This window comes from Seriola lalandi, unplaced genomic scaffold, assembly GCF_002814215.2.
Source record: "Seriola lalandi dorsalis isolate HSWRI2012SDOR001 ecotype SW California unplaced genomic scaffold, Sedor1 jcf7180002054431, whole genome shotgun sequence".
Classification (NCBI taxonomy): domain Eukaryota; kingdom Metazoa; phylum Chordata; class Actinopteri; order Carangiformes; family Carangidae; genus Seriola; species Seriola lalandi.
The window spans coordinates 1-24,940 of NW_019524984.1; the positions used below are offsets into that span (position 1 = coordinate 1).

General features: G+C 40.5%; 3 protein-coding genes across 3 annotated transcripts in view; 1 reads left to right on the top strand and 2 right to left on the bottom strand.

Moving 5' to 3' along the window:
* The first annotated feature begins 1,969 nt into the window (after positions 1 to 1,969).
* grik6 (glutamate receptor, ionotropic, kainate 6) lies at positions 1,970 to 7,229 on the top strand. The gene is made up of 10 exons (XM_023410741.1): positions 1,970 to 1,999; positions 2,186 to 2,271; positions 3,730 to 3,761; positions 3,873 to 4,052; positions 4,275 to 4,498; positions 4,672 to 4,769; positions 4,919 to 5,136; positions 5,255 to 5,474; positions 5,570 to 5,814; positions 6,604 to 7,229. Exons 2-10 carry the CDS (start codon positions 2,187 to 2,189, stop codon positions 6,706 to 6,708), a joined length of 1,407 nt encoding a protein of 468 aa, XP_023266509.1. The 5' UTR covers positions 1,970 to 1,999; position 2,186; the 3' UTR covers positions 6,709 to 7,229.
* Positions 7,230 to 7,304: 75 nt separating this feature from the next.
* plch2b (phospholipase C, eta 2b) lies at positions 7,305 to 18,766 on the bottom strand. Its single transcript, XM_023410740.1, has 21 exons — positions 18,148 to 18,766; positions 16,355 to 16,501; positions 15,397 to 15,640; positions 15,054 to 15,183; positions 13,604 to 13,774; positions 13,091 to 13,184; positions 12,760 to 12,963; positions 12,537 to 12,657; positions 12,261 to 12,432; positions 12,045 to 12,158; positions 11,844 to 11,927; positions 10,658 to 10,755; positions 10,471 to 10,559; positions 10,155 to 10,340; positions 9,934 to 10,041; positions 9,716 to 9,840; positions 9,518 to 9,602; positions 9,273 to 9,419; positions 8,676 to 8,755; positions 7,501 to 8,587; positions 7,305 to 7,394 (listed from the first exon to the last, which is right to left on the bottom strand). The coding sequence occupies exons 1-21, from the start codon at positions 18,497 to 18,499 to the stop codon at positions 7,378 to 7,380; spliced, it is 3,855 nt and encodes a 1,284-aa protein (XP_023266508.1). The 5' UTR covers positions 18,500 to 18,766; the 3' UTR covers positions 7,305 to 7,377.
* A 1,360-nt stretch (positions 18,767 to 20,126) lies between these two features.
* Positions 20,127 to 24,940, bottom strand: part of skib (SKI proto-oncogene b) — a 30,545-nt gene continuing 25,731 nt past the window's right edge. Inside the window, exons 2-7 of the mRNA XM_023410727.2 lie at positions 24,271 to 24,384; positions 23,920 to 24,023; positions 23,567 to 23,811; positions 22,694 to 22,968; positions 22,359 to 22,589; positions 20,127 to 22,244 (exon numbers count right to left, since the gene is read on the bottom strand). Of these exons, the coding sequence (XP_023266495.1) occupies positions 22,023 to 22,244; positions 22,359 to 22,589; positions 22,694 to 22,968; positions 23,567 to 23,811; positions 23,920 to 24,023; positions 24,271 to 24,384 (1,191 nt within the window). The 3' untranslated portion in view covers positions 20,127 to 22,022. The remainder of the gene's footprint in view (positions 22,245 to 22,358; positions 22,590 to 22,693; positions 22,969 to 23,566; positions 23,812 to 23,919; positions 24,024 to 24,270; positions 24,385 to 24,940) is intronic.

Genomic DNA, 24,940 nt, shown 5'->3' on the forward strand with positions numbered 1-24,940 from the left:
ACAATTGTAAATTAATAAAGAAAAAAACAAATCAAAATACAGATTTATGTATATATGTGTGTGGTTCAATGTATGCTCCTGGAAGTGTCTGTTCTTTGAAACTGAGTTTTGACCATAATATATGGAGATAACATTTACAGAAAATGTAACTGATCAATTGACCAAATAATAAAATATAATGTGGAATCAGTCTTTCTGATAAGGTGAGTTGCCAAAAATTCTTCCATTAGAATAACTGCAGTTAATTTTGTAACCTTGTGGTTCAATTGGTACAAGATTAAACAGTAATGTTATGGGTTTGTGCTCCATCAAAGCCAACAATGATTTTTGTTAAATGAACTTCCTCCACTGGCAGGAGAAGATGCACTTACTTCAAATTGCAGCAGGATCATTTGCCCGTGCTAAGATAAAGTCATTTTACCATGCCAGCAGGCTTTTTTTTAAATTTATTGATGTATTATCACTCATTTTATAGTGTCCACAATCCAGATTAAACTGTGATGTGCTTATATCAAGCTATATCTACCTGCAACCATATAGAGTAAGACAATTGGTTTAGATGTGAATGGTAAAATACAAATTCAACTAAAACAAACAAACACACAAACAGTACTAGAACAGTCTTATTTTTATGCATGCCCCCTCCCATACTGTAAAATACATAGCTTACTGTATGTAGTCAGGTAGACGAGAGTTATTCAGAGAGCTAAACCTGTCAAAGAGGACCGTACCAAATATTGATTTTGAAACAAAAAACAAATCTTCAGTCTTGGTTAGCTTTAAACAGACTGGAAGGTTTTATTTATTTATGACATAAGAAAAGTCTTTCTTACTTTTCTTAATTCAGCACTTCACTGAGCCTCAGATATCTTCCCAGGGTCAGTGTGCACTCTCCTCAATAGGTGACTAGTTTTATGTTCAGTTCTTTGCAAGAATATCTTCACTCTACATCTTTTTTCTCTTTGTGTTACAACATTTGGATTTTTGTTTGTGGCATCACAAGATTTAAGCCAATCTGTTTTTTACTTTAAATGAGGAGAGGGAAATGTTGTCTTTCAAAGGCTGATGCTGGCTTGTTAACTTCTGTATACATATATAAACTTATACTGAGCTTTTTGAGGCTTGACATAAACATCTCCAAAAGAGACCAAAACCCAATAACATTCATATTTGTGTTAGTCTCCATTAATCTGTATTCAGGGGCGTAGCGGCCTCAAGGTTAGAGATGCAAACGTGTGACTGGAGGGTCACAGGTTCATTTCCAAGACTAGCAAATCTGGCTGGGAAAAGTGAAAAGAAGCCTCTCCCTCATCAGCACTACTGTGGTGCTCTTGAGCTACGCCCTGAACCCAAACTGCTCCAGTGGCCAATAGGTCAGACCGTGTACTGACTGTTGTACTGGGCAGCTTCCAGGTGTGAATCTGTGTAACTGTGTGAATGTGGTCAGTGTGTTGCTGTAAAAGAAAAACTGCCTCCTAGTGAAACTACCCTGAATAAATAAAGGTTAAAAAATTCAACGTACTTCTTCAACAGTTATACTTTATGTATACAGTAGCTTCCTGTAAGTGTAATACATACATTGTGTGACAGCCGCCTCTATAGCTTCATGAGCTTCAAATATTCAACTTTGTTCACATGTAATGTAAATATCACAAAACCCATGATACTTAGCTAAAGTACAATACATGTATTATGTTACTGCTCTCTAACAAGATGATGTGACTCAGATGCTTTTTTATTCATTTATATTATTAAGATATTCTATGGGTCATTCTTAGTACAAATCACCACATTTTAATCCATACTGGAAGCTGTATGTTCGTACTTCACGCTGCTTCTCCCCAACCCTTCAAAATTCTTCCACTTTCTCCACCCACAAAAACTTCGTTGGCTGTCTTAACACATTTGAATCTGAAAAACTTCAGATCACGCTGCATTACTGGGGTCTGTCTGAAGCCTGACGTGCCAATCCAGTAGTCACATCTTGGACTCTTGTCAGGTAAGGACATTCATCTTCTGTATGTTCTCTTCACCGATTTTCAGTTTTTAAACTATTTAATGTAATGGTTTGAATCACATTTTTGCATTTGTATCAAGAAAGATCTCAACATACATTTATTTCAGTTTATCCATGTGATCATTCTGGTGCACCATCAACCTCTAACTGTCTATTTTTAACTCTTAGGATGCAGATCAGCAGCAACAAGATGCTGTTTGGCTTCTTTGCACTGTCCTTTGGGTTTTTCCTGGAAACGGGAATCTGTGCTGCAGGTAAGGGAATTTTATTCATCTTAGGTTTGTACTTATGCAGAAATAGAGCAATATAACAGATTTCAAAAGGGTTGTTAGACAATGCTGACAATTGTTTTGTTGTTTTTTTACCTCAAATGTATAAAGTGATTGAGTGTACGCTGATGTAGAAGTCGGTCTGATTGACAACATTAGAAAAAAAGAAAAGAAAAAAAATTGGTTTCTGGACACTAATATTTCTAAGTTTGACCCGGTCACTGCATTTGTAATTCAGTGTGGTGGCAGCTTGCTTTTTACTTGTGCCAAATTCCTCATGTTTTCACTGCTGGATTTGGTAGAAATTTCTCAGGCTTGACAAGACATAAATACATAGACTGTCAAATCGGATGAATATCAAAGTGTAGTGCCACATCCTGTCCAACTCTTGTAGAAAAACAGACAAGGAAGCAAGCCAGTAGACACTGTCACAAAAAATGGCAATAAATCAACTCTATGGAGCAAACAAAGACTCTGTGTTCAGAGTGGCCAAAAAGTGACAGGGGCTTGAAGAGCTTGTATACGTGTCATCTTTTGAAAAGGAGGATCTGATGGTTGTCAGGATCACCCCGTGGTGATGGATCCCTGAAGCCTTGGCCTGAATTGAGGCTTTTGATACTCTTTGACTGCCCTCCCATCCCACAGTGCCATGGCACTGAGACTCTTTGAATTAACACACTGCTCTAAATAGATTGTGGTCTGCAAAATGTTTTCAAGTAGAAAAGGAGAGTGGCCAGATCTCTAGGATACCGGAAACCAGTTGTGGCTAGAAGGTCAAGTCATGTACCCCAAAATTCACCTCAGACATCTCTGCGTGTCAGAGCAAAGTCTGAAGACGGCCCCTACACAAATGAGTCGCTCTCTTACTGTAATGTATCCTCATTATTTGTTGTGTCCTCATTCCATCCCAACTGTTCAGTTTTCATAGACAAGATGATTTATACAAGATTTATTATACATTTTAGATAATGTTTCACCCCAAGAATGAGGTAACATTTACATTGTCTGCATTTTATATTGCATTTTCAACCATATCAAAAAACAACTAAGCTATAACTGCAAAAATACTATTAGCAAGAGTCTACATCCATGCTAGCTTATTTTGCAATGCTTTTAAACTAGATACTAATGTCAGTAAAGTCACCATCACCAAAATCCTTTGTGCCAATCCATCCTGTAGTTATTAAGATATTTCACCAGACATTTGAGAACTAGGACCTGTCGTTGGTGCTAGATAATAAATCAGAGGATCAACAAAGACAAAGGGATTCATCCTCTGGTGGCCACGAATGTCTGTATAAAATTTCATGTTTATCCAATTAATAATTGTTGAGACATGGTTGTGTAAAAGATACTTTTGAGAAAAATTATGAAAAGTTTGGGAGCTACTAATCCAAACGTTATTGCATTAACTTGCTCCTTACTCTTCCCCCTCATCATCAGTGCAATCTGAGCTGAGAATCACAACTATAAAGGTAGTTTTATCTTTACCTTTCTGACTCTTAATACTTAAGCTTGTCACTGTGAATACAAGATCAAAGATAAAGCACATTTTACTGATTATCTTTTAACATTTTTCCTTATAGCAAGAGCCATATACAATTTCCAAGGGCACTCAGCTGGAAGGCTTTTGCATGGACCTGCTGTCTGAAGTTGCCAAGAAACTGGGCTTTAAGTACAGAGTGCAGCTGGTGAAAGATGGTTCGTACGGCAGGCAAGATGACAATGGGAACTGGAATGGGATGATTGGAGAGGTGGTGAGAGGGGTGAGTATATGAAAACTGACATTTGAAGGAGTCAAAGGACAGCAGAGTACTCTGTAGAAGCTTGAGTCGTCGAGCTGGCAACTGTTGCATTCAAAATAAGTCAATATGTGGCGGGGTTGTTGGTTAAATTAAAAACTCTTCAACCCCTTAACAATTTTCTATAAATGTATGTCTATAATATCTTCTTACACACGTTCAATGTTTTGATGCATTCCCCTGCAGGAGGCAGATCTTGCGATCGCTCCACTGACTCTCACTGCAGCCCGTGAGAAAGCCGTGGGGATGACCAAACCGTTCATGCAAACAGGAATCAGCATCCTGCTGAGGAAGGACATCTCGGAGGGATCGGGCTTCTTTGATTTTCTGACCCCCTTTACAGCTGAGACCTGGGTCGGCATCCTCATTGCCTATCTGGGGACTGCTGCAAGCATCTTTATAGTTGCCAGGTTGGTAATGCAAGAAGTTGAATCTTTCATCTATTTATCGTTGTTTACTGACGGGGTTGTATATGGATTTAAATGTGAACATCTACTTATTTTCTGGGGATATTTCCACATTTTTGCAAGCAGTGGAGTGGTGTTACATTAATGATTCTTTTTATTTTTTTACGTGACTGCAGAATCAGCCCGTGTGAGTGGAGTCAGCCTCAGAGTGAACAGAACCGATTCAGCTTCCTCCACAGCCTGTGGTACACAGCTGGAGCTCTGACTCTTCAAGGTAAACAGCAAAACCAGACACTTCGTATGCCAACACAGCAAATGGAGAGGAGAGTCTCTGTACTACTCATTTGTTTCTTTTTATCTGCAAAACTTCTCTTTCTCATATAGAATAACATTTCTTCCTTGTGTTCCTTTTCGTGTTGTCAGGTGCTGGTCCTCACCCCAAAGCTCTTTCAGGTCGTGTCATCTGCTGCAGCTGGTGGTTTTTTACTGTTGTCCTCCTGGCTTGTTATTTCTCCAACCTCAGCTCCTCTAAGAGCTCTGAGTCAGCTCAGCTGATGGTGAAAGGATTTGAGGACTTGGCCAATCAGGACACAATTGAGTATGGCTGCCTGGCTGGCTCTTCCACCCTTGCCTTCTTTAAGGTGAGAATGAAGATGTTGATCTCTCAGTTGTTAAGACTTGAAAGACAACTCGTTCATTGGATTACTTATCTCATGGCAGCTTTTATGCAATCCAATTATTATTTTCTCTTTCATCCAGAATTCAAACAACCCAGTGTATCGCAGAATCTATGAACACATGGAGAGAACTAAGAGTTTCGTGTCATCTATGGATGAGGGGGTCCGGCGTGCAAAAGAGGGCAACTTCGCCTTTATTGGAGAATCTGTCTCTCTAGACTTGGCAGTGGCGCGGCATTGTGAACTGGTCAGAGCTCATGAAGTCGTTGGCATGAGAGGATACAGCATTGCTGCTGCGTTTGGTGAGGCTGCTCATTTTAAGACCTCTAAATAATTTAATTAAAAAGAAAAATGTTGAAATAGTGTAGCTAACATTACACCTATCAATTTCCTCAAGGTTCTCCTTTGATAAAGAACCTCAGTGTGGCAATCCTTCAATTGAGTGAAGCTGGAGAGCTGGCTTACCTGCGAAGCAAGTGGTGGGCCAGCAGCTGCATAGCAGACAGGACCAAGTCTTCACCTGTGCAGCTGCACAGCCTCAAGGGAATGTTCCTGGTTCTTTCCCTGGGCTTGGGGCTGGGAGCACTGTTGGCTGTCCTGGAGCTCACCTCTAAGAGTCGCAGGGGTGCAGTGGAGCAGAGGGTATTTGCAAATGCATTCACAAATCACATTACTGCTGACAAAAAAAAAACAAAAAACCTTCATCGCCAAAGTGTTAACTTTCCAGTAACTAATGCAAGTAGTATTGTTTTCAGCTTGACAATCTGCATTTGTGTTTATACAGTAGGATTTGAAACTCTTTCATAAGCCTTGAGACTGCAGCCTTTGCTGAACCATTTAAAGACCAAATAATTTGTTATAGTTAAAAGCAACACTGTAATGAACCAGTTGGTTGTCTCATCAGCTTCAAGCGAAACAAATTAATTATAATGAACTTCTGGTTGTTAAACCAGTCAGGAGCCGACATCACATTTAGTTTTTGTCTACGTATAGCCCAATTTATAAGTCTGTTGAAGATGTGGTTCATAAACACTACATATCTTGGCATCTAACTCCAACATTAGCAAATCCATTGAGTCACCTCCTAGATTCTGCCACAAGAGGGTGTCTGACATAAGAGACTAGTTAAATCTGATGTGCCAATAACACCCAATAACATCCCCAGTGGTAATTTTCCTTGTCATAATTGTGTATGATGTAACTTTCTGATCAGAGGTAATAAGTTCACTCATCCTTCAATTGACAGGGGCATTTTTGTTAAAGGTAGAATCACATATCTGGGCACTTTAATTCTTTTTGTAATATGATTTATTTTTAGTGCAGTTTGTTTTGTTCTAAAAGCTCCTTCTTGGTATGAGTCTGGCCACGTTCACATTAAATTCATCAACATATTGACACATTAACTGATTTATATTTTTATCTCTCCCTCAGAAATCCTGTTGCACTGTGCTGACTGAAGAACTGAGTCTGCGCTTGAGGACCAGCAATGCAAGCAGACCCCAGGAAAATGTAGACAAAGATAAAGAAAAGGCATAGAAATGATCTAGAAACATGTTTTTACCATGTTTGAAAACTGTGATCCTTTTAACTTTTAGTTTTTTTTCTTTTGATGACATTTGACAAACATTAGCTGAAGTGTAGGTTTTGAACTTTCTTACTTGAAAAGATACATTAGAAAATAAAAAAACTTGCATTTTTATTAAAAATAATTAGTTTATTGATTTTCAAGTACAAATGCTACAGTTCCAATGAAAAAGCAAACATTATAGTTAAAATATTACGAAAATAACTGTTGAAACAATTCTTGCTTAAACTTGAAAACTTTTTACTAACAAATAGGGATCATGTACTTTATGAGTTTTCTGTTACTTTTCTATGACTCTACATCATGCTGTTTTGTACAGTTGGCAATGGCATCAATTTCTTTTTAAAAAGTATTTCATGCATAAAAACTGTGTTGTTTGTAAACATTCCAGCAGCATGAGTACAACAGTGTGGATTGTAAACATTACAGCAGACCTAAAATAATAAAAAAAAAAAACTGTCTAATTATGAAATTCTGCTTCGTGTCTTCCCATTTATCTAGAAAGAAAATCAGAACTACTTTGTGACTCAGTCACATTTTGTTTGTTCTCCCACACCTCCTTTGTTGTTCATCTTCTTCTTCGTCTTCTGAAGGAGCTTGTTGTCTTTGGAGTCACAAATTTAAACTGTGGTCGAATCTAGCAAACCAAAAAAAAACAAAAACCAGGATTTAATACAGCCACTTTCATATTTGTTTTTTTATTTTACTCTACAAATATCAATCTCAAATCATCCATGACTCACCATCTGGAAAAAGTGGTGATTTACAGCGGATTTCTCTCATCTTCTGGTCAAAAAGGGCCTTCATCTCCCTCTGCAGGGTGCCCTCACGCTTCTCTGCATCGGCTGGCAAACAGGAGGGCACAAACTCCAGGCTGTCGGTGCTGCCGCCGCTGCTGCTGCATGTGCTGTCCGACAGGCAGAGACCATTGGGTATGTGTCTCACCTGGTTACTGTAGCTGCCACAGTTTTGTGCTCTCTGTGTTTGCCAGTGGAAAGCAGGTTTGTGCTTCACCATCGGTGTCTGAGGAGAGGTAGTCTGTTTTCGAGGGCAACTGCGTGAGCGGACCTTTGTTCGTATGGGGGTGGGCGGTCGGGGGGTGGCTGGAGCCTCTAAGGTCCGTCTCACCCTTGCGGGGGATGCTGGGGGGATAAGTGGAGGAGGTTTGGCTTCAGGCTGGGGCAGAGGCTGTGGCACGGGCTCAGGCTGAGGGAGTGAACCGCTCTGACTCGAAGCTTCTGGTGGTCGCTCGGGTTCAATTGCAGTTTGTGGTTCTACTGATAATTCCTCAGATGGTTCAGGCTGCTCTGGTTCAAGTGTCTGAAGTGTCTCCTGCTCAGCACAGTTTGACTCTGTTGGTTCATTAAGTTCATTCTCCAATTCTTCTTGAATTGGATTTTGGCTGTCAGGAGCAGGACCATCAGGGCAAGAAGCCTGGGAAGAGGACTCAAGGTCAAAGTTATCCGCTATCACACAGGGAGCAGGCCCCATGTGGTGGGAGTCAGTGGAGGACATCCGGCTGAAGATCCCTCTCCTTGTCTCTGGTGGTTCATGAATTTTGACTCTGTGAGCACGCCTCACTGGCTCACTCATGGTTCCTTTGTGGATGGCAGCCTTGGCTGCTGGCCCATGTACCAGAGGAGACATTTCCCCATTCCTGCTGTCCTGAGAGATTGTATCCAGATCCTTGCGGAAGTACAGAGCACGTCCATCTTCTGAGGACAGGACGGAGAAGTCTAGAGAAGGCTGCCTTTGATGGCCCTTTATATGCTTCTGAGCTGCTTTTCGGATGTGTTTCCTGGCAGCTTGCACTGCATTTGAGGGTTTGATCTGTTTTACAATGGACACAACAAGGTTTTAAGATATACTTAGATGAAGCTGAAATTAGATGTGTGTTTGTTATTTTGAAATTACTCACCTTTCCTGTGATATCATTGATAGCGACATGAACAAAGATGGATGACTCTGCCATCCCCTCCAGGTACACATGCCGATAACCTACAAATTATGCATTAAAAAAATCATGTTAAACTAAATTTCTTTCATATTTAAAGAATTTGGAAAATATGCTTCTTGCACGGAATTAACTAATTGACATGTTAAGTCTCATTTATTTTTTCTGTATGAAAACTGAAGTGTACAAAGGACATTTTTAAGAAGGATTATGTGTAGGACTGGGTGCAGCAACTTCTTGGAGGCTTGTAATTACTAAGTTACTGTGAGATACATTGTGTTGATAAGTGAGTTTTAGAGCTGCTGGTATTTTGTGATCTTTTGGAAAGAGCCTGTTTCCAGTCTTTATGCTACACTAAGCTAACTGGCTGCTGTCTGTAGCCTTACTGACTGGGCAGATATGAGAGTGGCTTCAAGCATTGTCTCTCTCTCTGTATGACAACAAATAAGCATATTATCCAAAATCTGATTTTTTTTTTTCATTACAAAAGATATTTTGGAAAAGTGTTCTCTGAGCACACTCACAGTAAAATATGTCCATCACAGATATCATTTTATGTACCTGGCATAATACTGGTGAAAGCTACAGTCCTCTGTCCAATGAAATCTCGTCCAATAGGATCATGATCCCACACCTGGAAACGCACCAAGGCGATCTGTGGCATTTGAATATTGAAGACGAGGGTCTCCTCCCACATTGGGTTGAAACCTGAGTGACAGAAAAAGGGAAGTTACACAGAGTTCGAAGCACAGAAGTTGACTCGGTTTGACAAACTTTGAATTGCAAGATGGAGTTTGCACAGATACCATTATCATCCACCACTCTGGTCTGCTGCTTGGAACAATCAACAGGTAGACCGATAATCTCAACCTCCACAAAGGGATCAATAATCTGAAAGTGTAAAAACATGAAGAAAAACAGAATTTTAGTGATAAAATTGTTTTTTTTAAAGATGTTTCTTAATGATGTAGCCACGATTTTATGCCAGTGTATTTTGGCCTCACCTCTCCTCTGTCCCCAAACATTGAGTCTTTAGGTTTGGGGAGCTGCTGTCCACTGATGATCTTTAGCACTAACTGAGTCTTTCTGTGTCCTGGTAGAGGATCATCCAACATGGGGTTAAAGGCAGCTGAGAAAAAAAAAACAAAAACAAGAAAAGTTACACTGTTTTCACACAGGGACATCTGCCATTCACTCTTCACACACTGTAATATACACATACCTTTACACATGCACTTAGGTTTCAGGATATATCCACAGTTTCCGTTGCTTGAGAACTTGGCTTGGTTCAGTTCAAGCATACGTCCCTCTGTCTGATAGTTCATTGCAACTAAAATGAAACACACATTTATACAAATCAAGAGTTGCTACAATATTGAACAGACAGCTTTTGTTATTTTCTAAAATGAGGCAAGAGCCTATTGTAGTCTCTGATGGTCTTACCCATGTGACACCCTGCATTCCAGTATGGTTGTGGGTTGAAGTTGCTTGAGTCCACTCTGTAGTTGGACGGGTAGACTCTTAGAAGCTGGCGCTGGTTGAAACGCACTAACCTACCTGGCTTCAGCTGTAAGATCTGGTTCATAACAGTCTCATTGAGGGATGATACCTGCCAACTGTTCGCAAATGCTGCCAGATAGAAACAAGATAGCATCAAGGATCCATTCTTAAAACTTACAATCAACGGTAGGATATACTTGTGGTAAACAAACAAAAAAAAACCTAGTTGGATGTTCACTTTAATGTCTCTTGAATTTACCTTGAGTTTCTATGTCATGCACACGGACAGATTTCGTGTATTTGACCAGGTCAGACAGAGCTCGAGACAACCTCATCGTTTTTCTCTTCCTGAAGAAAGAGTTATAGTAAGTATTAGTGTATTTGAGAATACTAGGAGCATTAGATTGCTGGAATTTCTTAATTCAATAAATGACTAACAGTCTTACTTGGGATGATAAACAATCTGGGCCCTTTCCCTGCTGCTGCTGTTGTCCGACTCTCCATCAGACATCGCTTTGTTTTTTACTCGAATTCTCTTTTTCCTCTGAAAAAGATCATTCAAAAAAAGTTTCAAACTAGTCTAAACAGTAAGCAAATTTTTACTAGCATATTTATCAGAGGAACTGTGGTTGAAATTATATAAATGATAAAAAGGCTCGGAAAGTTCTGTGAATGAGATTTTAAACAATAATACATCAGCAAACAATTATTTTCTATCTAAAGATATAGTGCAGTAATGACGTCCTGAGCAGAAAACAAAGTCACAAACTGGGTAATCTGAGTTTCTCTGTATCCTTATCTGATCTGGCAGCGCATGCGTGTTAGTGCGTGTAAGCGTGCGTGTTAGTGCATGGGAGTCCTATACAACTGTTTATAAACACACGGGACCGCCCACAGGCCAGGTGAGATGCAACGTAGCCCATGGCTACTACTAGCTCAACCCCTGGTGGCCTGTCAAAAACATCCATAAAGTTTTAAAAGTTTTAAAAGTTTTTACTGGCTCCATCGGTGTCTTAAGGGTCCTCCTGGCTCTGGTCCCAGCTGACCCTGGAGCCTGTACCGGCTTGGCTTTACTGAGGTGGAGAGACCTACGAGCTGCTAAAGGGCTCCAGCTTGACTCCAAACTGGCTTTTCTTCTCTTCAATGTGTAAGTAACTTGATGGCTACACAATGTTACTTGTCTGTTTTCATTAGTGACCGGCTACAGAAGGCATGATTACGTGAGCTAACTTGCTGTTAACCGTATTATGAGTTTGATCTGCAAAAATGTTGCTATCGCGAGCTAACTAGCTTACTGCCTCCGTTGCCATGGAGCATATCGCGGCACTGCTAGCGTGGGCTAATGGTTGTGGCTGGAGTGTTTGTTTTTGTTTTGGCTGTCTTGTACACATGGTAGCTTTTTCTTCAGTTGTGCTTCTTGCTGTGTGTTTTGTGGCTGTTTCCACTGGGATTCCTGGATGACTGAAAACGTCAAGGGAGGGGAGTCGGGGTCGTGGCCAAACCGAGGCTGGAGGTGTGGCTGACGAAGCAATTGTTTTGGTCTGAGATGCTGGTGGTCTAGTGCGACATCTAGTGGCAGTAACGATCGTTTACACAACCCTTCAAAAGCTTGACAATTAACAAATTTCAGACCTTTCGTTTGAAGCTCCTTATGATCGATCTGCCAAATCGTCTCTTCTTTTTGGGCTGATTGGCTGAAGTAACACTATTCCCATCCTGAAACAGTCAAACATAATATATTAATATCTATCTATCTATCTATCTATCTATCTATCTATCTATCTATCTATCTATCTATTTATCTATCTATCTATGATTCAAGGTTTCACTAGCCTGTGGGTTATCATCATCATCATCATCTTCCTCCTCTTCCTCATCACCCGTGTCTTCATCAGACACATCACCTTCCTCTGCATCTGGGTCGAGGTTTGCTGGCAGCTTCTTTCCCTGAAAAAACATTGTTGTTCATTGAGTCATGTTTTCACTTTGTGTGAGTCCTTTCAGCTGAGCAGTGAAAAGAATACTCTGTTTTGCTAAAAACAATTTTACCTTGACTAAAACCTTCCCTTTGAGGATCTCAGGAGAGGGCAGCTTCTTGCATTCATGCACATTGACATTGGACAGGTCCAGTTTGTCCTGCAGCACCTCTCTCAGATGCTCAGCCATTTTTTTCTGCTGAGGCACAGTGCAGTGGTTCTCTATGGACAAGATCACTGGGTATCTGGGGAGAGGGAGGGGTGAGGTGATGACAAATGAATTACTGAGCCAGCATGTTAAACAGGCCATAATACAAACTGTATGAATATCAGGACCAGGAGCACTGACTGTGATTTCGTGAAGGCATATTTGTTGATTGTTTCAATAACATCTTTGAAGAGGATTTTGGATGTCAGGGTGTAACCATGATGTATAATGGGTTCTCCATCTGGCCCATCCCAGCAGTCCACTGAAAAAAGAAAAAGAGAGTACATTACCTGGACTGTGAGGCCTGTATGGATATGAAATTACAGTGAAGAGAGCTGAAGTTCAGGGTTTTGCAGGCTCTTACCCTCCACACAGCGACAGCCAGCCTGGAGAACATAGGCATACATTTCCACTCTAGACTGAGACAGCAGCTGGTCTCCTGTCAAGTAGGTGTTATGTGATGTGGCAATAAAGTAGTTACAGAGAGGCTGCGTCATGTCCTGGTTCACCTGATTGTGCTCGGGGTTGAAGATATCGCCTGCAGGACTCCGCATGTAGTTTGTAAAACCTTAAGGAAGAAAGTTTCAGACCAGGTGTTTTGATTGTATGTCTATGTGTAATGTCTGGTCCAAGCAACACATGTGATGTTACTGATACTTAATTTGCATATATGCATATATGGGAATTTGCCATACCATCGATACCCAGTACCATACGCTGCAGGTTCTCAGGACATGGCTCAAACTTTGCCACTATGTCGATAAGGTGCTCTTTGGCCAGGCCGCGCATCTGTAAATAAAACAACTTACTCAGAGTTTTACACATACAGTATGTTGAGTCAGTTCAGTGCTTTTATGATGAAGTAGCAGCCTTAGAAAATGTTCGGTTTACATTTTTATTAACTGAAGTTCTTTTAAATAGAGGGCTTATAACTATTTTTCACTGCTTTCCGTTAACTTAAATTTGAGAGGCTCATATCAGGCTCTGCCACAAACAACGAAAAATACTATAAAGAGAAGTAATTAAAGATGTAAATGCATTGAATGGATACTGTTTAACAAAAACTGACCGTGAACCATGTGTCAAGAATGGGGTTTGATTTAATGAAAATCATAAGTATAATAATTGAAAAGAAAAAAACACAATAGGATGTTCCTTTCACCTGAAATGACAGATCTATGTGATTATTTTTACTTAGTATGTTGTACCTTCTGTTCATTTTCCAGAAAGCGTGCAAGGTCGTGGAGATCCATGACTTCTTTCTGATTGCTGTAGGAGATCATTATCAGATAGAGGTCTCTGCGTGTGGAAATCATCTTATAGAACGAACAGAATTCTTCAAAACCCAGAGAGCCTTGGTTCTCGTCTGTGTCTGCTTCCTACAGATAGTGACAAAAGTCTTTTATGAGACAGACATAACTCTTTCAGTACGTGTGATTTGAGATAACCACCCTGCCAAAGAAAATATGTACCACCATATATACCCATCTGAAGGCTATATCTCTCTGTCACCATCAAACAAGATGGAGTTCTTTCACAGAGACTATCATCATCAGGAGGGGGGACAGTGAGCTGCTGAACTGAAGCAATATTACAGTGCAGCTGAAGCCATCTGTTCAGCGGTGGCCATATGGCCTTCCTGTGGCACCCTCCTGCCAAAATACCGTATATACATATTTATCTGCTGGCTCCATCTCCTTTTTTTTGTCTCACTGCTTAAATGACGAAAATGATGTGAAGATCACATTGAGACTCGGCTTCTTAAAGGAACACCGAGGATTTTCCACCGTTAACCCTCTTCTTTGGCTTAAAGGTTTTAACGATTCTTTCACCCCCGTTTCTTTCCTACACCAGTTTGTTCTCCGAGGAAGCGGACCTGTGCTTTTCTGGTTTAAAAACATTTTGTGCTATATGCCATGTTTTGCCATATACAGACCTCTCTATTTATTTTAGCCATGCTATCAGTGTGGCGTGGCTGTGTCAGTGGAATTCTGTTGGTCAGTCCACCACTTTGGTCCAGACTGAAATGTCTTAACAACAGATGCATTGCCATTACATTTTGAAAAGATAGTCATGGTACTGCTACTGAAGTCCCCTGACTTTTTCTCTAACTCCACTATGAGTTTGACATTTGTGGTTCTGAATGAAATGTCTCAACAAATATTGGATGAATTGCCTTTAAACTGCCAACATCAAGTTGGTTTATGACAAATAACTATTGACAATTAACTAAACTAATGCAAAACTAATGCCATTCTCATTTGTCTAAGTAATACTTTTGTGCTGACTATTGAACATTAGTATCCTAACATACTCAGTAAAGATAGTGACCATGGTTAACACCAGCATTGCAAGCATGCTATGCAGCATTTAGTGCATAGCACAGCTGCTGCTGACTAAAGCTTCACAGAGTTGGCATCTCTGCAGACTCTTAGTCCTGTTACTTTATTTTTTTGTTACTGTGCATTACCAAAGTAGAGTCATTCATGCCACAAGATAAATCATGCAGTTGAATATAATTATGTTTTGCAGCCATGCAACCCAAATTGGATGAATCAACATTTCCTGTAAGAAGATGCTGTATTAGTGATACTAGATTACTAAATATACAAAAGCTCAGAAGTAGCTTTGATGGTGGGTCTTGGTTGTAAGTCTTACCTGAAACATCTCCCTGACTTTCTGCTTGGGTAAATTCACATTGAGTTTGTGGAGCAGCTGGTGAACCTCTCCAATGCTCAAGGTGCCATCTCCGTTTTTGTCGGCCTCAGAGAAAGTCTGCTGTAACCATGTAAGGCTGCAGTTAAGGTTCATGATCAGGTCAGTTAATTTGTGTTGTTCTATTGTTCAGCTTGTACAACTGGTCTAATTATTCAGTTCAGAGTGTGTTATCATAACTGTTAGGCTAAATAATCAGTTGAATATGAAGTGATGTATTTGTAGCGGTTAATCATATTGTCATTTAGACATTGAACATGTGCACGAGTGGCTAGATAAAGGATATTGATCACGAGTGCGTTGCCTTCGGGCCAAACTGTCTTCATCACTGATACCAGCCATGAGGTATTTCAGCCCAGTGATCCAGGTGCGGGCCTCCTCTGCGTTGGTGGAGACAAGGTCCAGGGACTTCACTCGCTCCCCATAGTAAATACTGAAGCAGCAGTTTGGGTCGAAACGGTTGTCTGCGTATCGCCTGAAGATCTCAGATTTTTTCCCCTCACAGACTTCATGGATGGAATCAATAGTTACTGAAACAGATAATCAAGGAAGGTTGTACTGATCATTGAGAGCTTTCCATCATTTTAAATTACTAAGTGTTTGGTTGGAACAGGTTGGATTGCCCTCAGACTCTATTTGTGCTGAAAAACTACTTGTAAATGTCTTCGTTTTGCCTGCATGTAATCCCTTTCAGTCCTTTATCAAAAACAGCATTTTTGTGTTGCTTCCATTTATCCGCTACTCATTAGCTTCAAATATAGATGCATTGTACAATTTCTTTTTCAGGTTAACCAGGGCTATTTACAGTGAAAATGAAGAAATATTTGATGTAAATAATTGCCCTTCGAGATTTATAATGGATTATATACAGTATATATGTAGATTTTAGGTTTGCTTAAAATAATGCTGTAATAGAATGCATTTTTATTGTAATTCACAGGGTATCAAATACAATAGCTCATTACAGAACAGTAATGCAAGATGAAAGTGAAATTATCTTAGCATCCTGTAGGCCCACTGAGAGAAGAGGAGGTTCAATCTATTTATTACCCTCCTAATCTTTGATAGATCTAATTTGTCTATTAGCAATGGTGATTTTAAAGCAGTTACGCTCTTGACATGTGAGCACTGCTCAATAGTTTGATCTTGAGCACAACCTCAGAACCAAAACTATCCACAAGAGCAGCCTGATAAATACACACTCAGATGTTCAGCTCTGTAAATTCAGAGTAGTGATGGCTCACTTTTGGCCTTGTCGTGTTTCCTGGAGGGCCGCCATCGGATGCAGGATTTGTGCTCGTCCAGGTAAAAGAATCGGACCAGTCCTTTCTTCTTCCCCTTCAGCTTGGTCATCTGAGTGCCAGTCTGCATGGTGCACATACACCTCTCCACTACATGAGAGCACAAAGAGAAACATTATTGATCAGTGGTCAAATGGTTGTGGGATGATCACATTGTTATTTATTTAGTCCAAACATCAGATGAAGTCCATTCACATTGTGTTTCTGTGAAGTTTATAAGTGAAATGTAACATGTTGGTGCTTAAGATTTTCCATTTTCCCACTGATTTAGTCAAGAGTGTGTAATGTGAAATGCTGCCGTACGTGCGTTGTGATTTTGTGAAGGAAGACATTATGACTAACTCAAAGGAATCCCTGAAGCTACCGAGACAAGTAGGGGTTTACCATCAAGCACTTGTTTGTGAGATTATAGGCTGCGTCACACAGGGATTTAAGTAGCTGTTTATGTGTTAACGATAAGAAGCACAAGAAGGAAAAGATACACAACCCTAAAATCATTATTGTCCAAAAACAAAAACAAATCAATCAATTATCAGCTGCCTCACAAAGATTCAAATTATTTGTCCACATTTCTTTGTCCAAATCTAAATGGTGGGTCCATAGTGCTTGTACTGAAAAAGCATCTCAGATGCAACAATTTTATTGTAACATTCAGGCCATGCTTATTCATGGTGAAGTGGTGTGATTGTTTTGTGTGCTGAGAGTAGGTAACCTTTGTTTGTAATCTGAAGCTCAGATTGATGTGACGCAACCTGGCACATCATTCAGGCTAATCCTTAAGGATTGTCTACTGTCCATATGCCCATTATCTACTCACAGGCCTCCCAGCTTCCCTGCGTCTCTGTTCTGTTTTACTGTAAGTGGAACACCCATATTTTGGATGCCATTCACAAGAAGATAACATGTTAACATAGTGTTTAGTGAGTTTGTAATGGTTAGTTTCAAATTCATAGGTTGTTGTTTTAATATATCACATTAATTTCATACGTGTCCAGTTATAAATTCCCTTTTACAAAAGTTTACAGCTTCTGCTAAATAACCTGTTGACATTCTGCAGTAACATTCAGCATGTTTTAGATGCTAGTAGGGACATTTCGTAGGCTCTCTGTCTTTTTTTAATCTGCCCTCCTAAAGGTAACCAATGACCTCTCTTCAGCAGCCTACAGGGGAGAAAGAGCACAATTTTAATTCTTTTAAGACTTAAGTGCAGCTTTTGAAACTGCAGATCATGGCATTTTAATTGACCGTCTTAAAACCTGGGTTGGCATGAGGGGTATTGCACTTAGTTGGTTTTACTCCTACCTTTTAGAAAGAACATACTTGTGGCGTACTGCAAGGTTCAGTTTTAGGCCCAATTTTATTTTCTATCTACATACTTCCACTTGTCCAAGTCATCCAGTGCGTCAAGACCTTGTGACCCAGACAGTCTGCTGTAATATATTATTGTTCAATCCACCAAACCCCATTAATCCCATTCAGAGTGCCCTTGGTCCCCTGTCTGCCAATATGAAGTCTGTTGCCAGTAGTTTTGAACAACACATCACAAAGGTTGTCCAGTCCTGCTTCCTCCAAATGAGAAACATCTCCAGAATCAAGCCAATACTTTCACACCCTGATCTGGGAAAAGTCATTCACATATTTATCTTCTCTGCAACCCCCTCCTCTCTGGCATAAACCAAAAGTCACTCTCCTGTCCAGAATGCAAAATTATTTAATGAGTCATTGGTGAGTCTTACCTATCTGACCCAGTCTCCATTTAGGCTGTGCAACCACGCTGCCACCAATCCAGAAAAACTCCTCTGCGAGTCTGGATATGGATGCTTTCTGCCAGAGTTTTGGGGAGCTCATTATGGACGGGGTGGGCGAATTCAAGGGGCTCGAGGCCTGTTTTGCCTGATGGAAGGAGCCCCTAGCCAGCGAGGGGGAGAAAATTCCTGATGGCAAAGATCCCAAAGACTGAAAGGTGGTCTTCTTGGGTGACAAAGAGGACAGTGGCTGGCTGCAACCCAGCCCTGGAGACAGAGGTGCCATCGCTGGGGTGATGTTCATCCCTGAATCGTACATTTGAGTCCGACTATCCCGTCCCATTCACACCACATGAACCCACCTTCCTCCTCATTCTGCTGGACTCTTCAGCAAAGTTTCCTTATAGGACAGCGTCTCTCATGCAGCTTTTAAAGTGTCAGCATATCCTCCTCTTCTGGTTAAAGTATCCCCACATGGGATCAGGGAACAATATTCCCATCCTGAAGGTTCATTCTCCGTCATCCTGTGTTAATTGATCCAGTGTAGTAGCCATGGATCCTTTGTTATTTATTTTTTTTGCACTGAGAGACGGCTTGCGGAGAGGAAGTGTGCAACATGTGTCAGTCACTAAATCTTCCTCAAGCTGTAATCCTGGAGGGAGGCTTCAGCCCTGCTTTCATGGAGGGATTTTCACGCAACCAGTAAGCCTCTGAAGAAACGAGAATGGGAAAGGAAGGTTCACATATTAATTTAACTAAGCTTATGGCAGTCCTAATCATTATAGAATATAGAAATTGTACTTTGATACTTTTAATTAACTGTTATTAGGATATACAGTATTAGGATTTAAGGTCACACTGGTGCGTTTGACTATTAACAAGCAGGAAATATCCACTCTTCAACTGTGTGCAATGATTTCCCCCTAGAGGTGACTGTGTGACACATAGTACATGTATATATCTACATCATGTAACTATAAACAAGGTGATCCACTGATATTTAAAACATTTATAAGTAGAGCTACTCCACAAAAGACTTATTTGCTCTTTCAAACTTTCAGCTTTACTTTAAAGACCCTACACACTCATGGTAAACTCACACTATGTCTTTGTGAATCTTGTGTGTTGTACCTGTCAGGTTGGGATAACTTATACCTTTATCTATACTTTCTATCAGTCTAGGGATATGACATAATAGACCTTTTCCGGCAGACACAGGTGTCATTAATAACATTAACGATGGCTCAGTTCAATTAAGTGTCCCACTATGTTATTCCAGAGAGCCAGCACACACAATACCAGGATCTCTGCTAAGTGGAAGGCAGCCATCGTTAATGCTATTAAATACACCTGTGCTGTTCCTGCTTTGACAACTCAAAATGTCTGTTCGTAGCTTTGCTCCATCTGAGCAGAAACCTAATCAGCCAGAATAAGTAAAAACACCTTTGTTGGGCCAACAAAATTATCATCAGGGAAACAACAACTAATAAATACTAAAGTTTCATGAACTTGGCTGAAGACGCCACAGATCTAAATTGCTTGTAAGTTATCAGAGTAGAAAAAGCACGGGGCTAAATAATCAATTTAATGGTTGTTGAATTCATTTACCTGCTTCAGTTTCAGGGTACTGGTGCAGTATGCATGCTGTCATACTGTCATGGTTTACTAACAACAAAGTTATTAGGATTCATCATTTGTACCAAATTTCATGGCCATCCAACCTGCTGGTGGCACTGAAGGAAAAATCAGATGATCACCATTCATTCCCTGGGGAACATAAATTATATGTATACATTTTTATGGTAATCCATCCAATAATAACAATTGTAGAGACATTTCAGTCTGAATGCAACACTGACATCACTAGAGCTATGATGCTAGCATGGCAAAAAATGCATCAAAACACACACAAACATGCACAAACACTGGTTCCATTACGGTGAAAATGAAAAACACTTCTCAGAACCATGTAGGATTGACTTAGATTTTAATGGGTATTATACAGGTTTTCCGAAGGAAAAAGAAAACATTGAAATAAGAGGCAAGTGAAACCCCACTTCCAAACCAAACTACAACAGCATCAGCTAACAAAATGGATATTGCTATTACACTGTACCCAACAAATACTGAGTGAGGGTATCATAATGATAAGACATAAAAGTGTTTCTTGCCTAAATATACGAGAGCACCTATAGGTTGAAACCATGAGAAGGTGTTGCTTCTACTCTATCTGATGAGGGACCTGGAGGTGCTGAGAATTCAAATCCATTTTTCAGTTTTTGGTCTGTGGTGTAATATATAATCTATAATTCATCAAATAATAAAGATCTTCTCAAATAAACAAAATCAAGGGAGAAATTATAATATTCTGTTTCATGTGTCAAACCTACAAAAACTACTGATAGGTCAAGTTCACAATTATTTATGGTTTACATCCATTCTGGTAAATGCCCTGTGATTGCAATGATACTCAGGGATACAACAATGAAATTGCAGTTTTGCAAATCCAAATATAGTCTTTTTGGTTTCAAGTAAGAGCAAAAAATAATATTCATAATCAGTTTAAGTCTGGAGCAAGCAAACATACGAACAAATATCTTATTTACAATATCATTGTATTTACATCAGAGGATACTGAGGGAAAGTGTGTTAAATTCAAAATTCATGTTAACTTGTGTTTTGAAAAATGTAACAGGGAGTACAATGCACAATGCAAGGTTCTTTTCTTTAAAAAGTGCAATTCCTTTTCTTAAAGTAAAAAAATATATATCCATATTTTGTATATATGTAGAAATGTTGTTCATATAAACAGCATTTGTTGATTTAAGAGCCCTAAAACCAGTGACTAAAAATGAATGCTTTCTGTTGATAGGCAGCAAATTATTATAGAATATAAATTATTTTACAATACTCAATAGAAAATCAGAAGTACCGCATTTCAACAAATACAGACAGCTATTTAAGTTTTTTTTTTTTTCTTTTAGGAGGGCATTTGTAGACTTATCTGCACTAATGTGGGCAAGAATATTTACTATTCATCACATGGTTCGGTTGCAAAAACATTACTGGAAAACAATGTTCAAACAACAAATAAAGTTGCATCATAATATTAAAAAGTAACACTTCCATAAAATATCTAAAGCATAAAACAGTGGTGGACCTGAAGGCAGCCCACGTAACCTCCAATACTTCAGGTTTATAAAATACAAAAGGTAGACAAGCTGGTATACACGCGTACATGTTTGTTTATGGATGTTTTTTCTTGCCTGTGGAATAACAGTGCTGCGCAAGCAATATTTCTTAAAAAGTACATCCTCTACACAGTTATAAAAAGCAAGCTGATATTAAAAGTAAATAGTGGTAAACTGGTGTCTCTTGTTTCCAGTGGTCTGCAATGACACCTTTGAGTGTACCAATATTTTGTGGCACCAAGAGTTTTATCATCTGCTCACGTTTCACCAGGCGCAACATGTTTCTTCCCTTCATATTCAAGTAGTGTTATGTGGCTATATTTGCACATCTTAGAATAGCTTATACCAAAATAAAATCCTTGGACAGCGTCAGGTGTCTAACCGAGGGCTCTGACGTCACTGGAGAGATGTGTTCATCACTGAAGAAATCTTTCTTAGATTCACGCTCGACAACATGCTGAGACATCATGCTACTTTCCAGTTCATTTCATTAAATTCATATATTGTCATAATAATATTGATTAATATCATATCATATTATATATGACAGATTTTTCCTCTACAAAATTGACTTTGCATTTTGCTGAGTCTCATTTCCCTAACAGGAGGTGCAACAAAGTCCTTTATCATGCTCCTTTTGTTTGAGTCCTTTTCTCAAGTTTTGTATGTGCAACTTTAGGATCCATTGGTAAGTTGTGTGGTCTGTCTGTGTGTGTCTCTGTTAGCGTCCTTGGAGTCTCCAGGAGAGCTGCCGTTGGCTTGCACCGCCAGCTGGACTTGCAGATCTTTAACAACACTCTCCAGGCTCTGCCGAGCTTCTCTCTCCCGCTGAAGCTCTTGCCTCAGCTGCTCGCGATCGGCTTCCGCTTGCTGTAGCTGCACATGCAACTCTTCAATCTGCACAACACAACCCAACACGGAGAGCAGTCAGTATGAATGAAACGCACCAAAGTGACAGGATCAACGATCTGTTATCTTTTAGGGATCTCAGCCGTCTTGGAGACATCTTACCTGAGTGGAGTACTTGACCCGGAGACGCTCAGCCTCACAGCCTTTGTCGCAAACTCGCAGCTGTCTCTCCATCTCCAGTTCTCTCTTCAGCCGCCCACAAGACTCCTCCGCGTCCCTCATCTTCCTCTCCCAATCCACACGAAGGCGTTCAATCTCCTTTCGCAGGTTGCGCTTGGCTTCGATGGCCTCACGAAGACGGCCTTTCTTAGCCACCCTCACGAACTCCAATTCCTGTAAAAAAAAAACATCAGAATTATTTCATGTTTGATACACTGATATTCACAGAGAGATTACTGTAACGTTGTACAGTATTCCACAAGAACAGGATGTGATACCTGCTGAAGGCTCCGTTTAGCTTGCACAGCAGCTGCCAGCTTCTCCTCCTGCTTAACTCTCATCCTCACAATCTCCTGCAGCAGCTTTTCCCTGGCTTCTTTGGTGTCCAGGCCTGCATACAGCATCTGTTTCAGGGTGTCTATCTCTGGGCAAACGGGCCCTGACAGCCACACAGGCCCCTCCTGAGCTCGAGCAACACTCTGAGGGGTCAGAGTCTGAGACACACCGGTGCAGGCTGATGGGGGAGAAGCTAAGGAGGAAGGTGGCACTGGACCTGAGGGAGAGAAAGATTTCTCATTAGTAAGACATCCATTAAAGTTCAAAAATGTTGTGTTAATTCTCAAAGAATTAGCCGAGGTGGAAAGGTGGGCTGTTTTTGTGACAAAGCTATCAGCACCTAAAGAGAAAACAGTACTTAAACTAAAAGGTTATCACCAAATTTTTCTCAGGCTTAGAATTATATTTTGTATGATAAAGCACAGCCTCCCAACCCTTTTGTTCAGATGTAACACCCCAGCCCTGTAATATGAACTCAGCTGCCCCTTATTCAACACCATTGAACCTTTGAACACCACTGAAACAATTGAACCTTCACTGTTTAGGTCAGTTTCAAGTTTGCATTCGTACTATACTTTTAGATTTTGCTCTTGTATCGCCATCTTTTATTTCTCTTGTATTTCTTCAATTTGACACCAGGGGGCGCAGTTGCACAGGAATCACCCTGAGCCGGCTCTACTATGGCTCATTTCCTGTGGGGTTCACTATGTGTAATAAAAGTTGTAACAGTAAAATCAGTATCTTATATGGACTGACTCTTGTAATGTTCAACCTCTCTGAGTTATTCCAAACTCCAGATGATGGGTGGTACTCACGATCATCACAATCATCTACGTCAATCTCTCCATCTGTGTCCATATCATCGGCTCGGTTGGTGGTACTGGAAGGGGACGGTTTTACTGCAGGTTGTACTTCCCCGTTATGCGGCTCCTGGGGCGGCCTGGACATGGCTGGGGGTCCCCTGCCAGGAGCGTGGCTGTCCCTGGGATTGACCGGAGGGGCCAGAGGAGCTAGTGTAAGATTAGGAGCCGCCAAAGTCTCCTGATTCTTAGAGTAGGACCTATGGAAGCAATAGGGGCACATTTGAAGCATTTCACTGCTTATTTGTTCAGTTTAACACATATTATGTCTTTAAAATGGAAACTATAACTGCTCTCAGATGACTCACCTCTCCACCTCATTCTGAGTAGCTGGTTTCTCTTTTTCTGCGGCTTTAGGAGACCAGGGGCGGAAAGCAGAGGGCCTCTGTTTCAGTTGGACCTGTTTCAGGTCCTGGAACAACAAACACAACAACAAGCTTGGATAAACCCACAGTAAACTACCACTGGAACATTAAATCAGCCGTGACGAACACACTCAAAGGCCCCTCTTCATTTAACAAGGCCAAATGATCAGGTCATACATAGGATGATAATGTGATGATTCAAACAGACAACGGCTTTTACGTCACCCTTTTGATGTTTGAGTTTAACAGCAAATCCAGTTTCACTCTAGCAACACGGACAAAGAGTGTACAAACCTTGTGTGCAGACTTTGAGAGGGATTGTAACCACTCAGGTTTCCTGTCTTTGTCAGCTGATGGAGACTGTAATTTATCGAATTTGGACCTCTTGGCAGGGACCGGGCTGGGAGACTGAGGAGAGCAAGAGAGAATGGATGGTTAATCATCATCATGCTTGCAGAGATAAAGTGCAGATATTACATCATGGAGTACAGCGGATATTTCAAGAGCCCACAACTTCTAAAAATGATACTGTATGACTGTAAATGGCATTATTCATAAGCAACACATGGATTTGTCAGAACATGGCTTTGTCCAAAACTGATTTGTTTTTCATTTCAGTCATTTAATACTTGCAGGAAAAGAGCCGAGAGTCACAGAAAGGTGGAAAATAGATGAAAACAGTAGAGAAGTCACAGAGAGGGAAGGAGGATAGAAGATGTGTCTGTGTAAGCATTCAGTCTCTGAGCTTGGCATGTCTGCATGTTTGTGTGTGTGTGTCTGTGTGTGTGTGTGTGTGTGTGTGAGAGCAGGACTTTGAGCTGAGCAGACACTCAAGCTGGTCTGGCTGGCAGCCAGTAGGGCTACATTGCTCCCTGCCAGGCAGAAGAGGCGCCGTCAGGTGGAGCAGATCGACTCCCCGAACCACAGAAATATTGCAATATAGAGACAGAGGGAGACAGAGGGG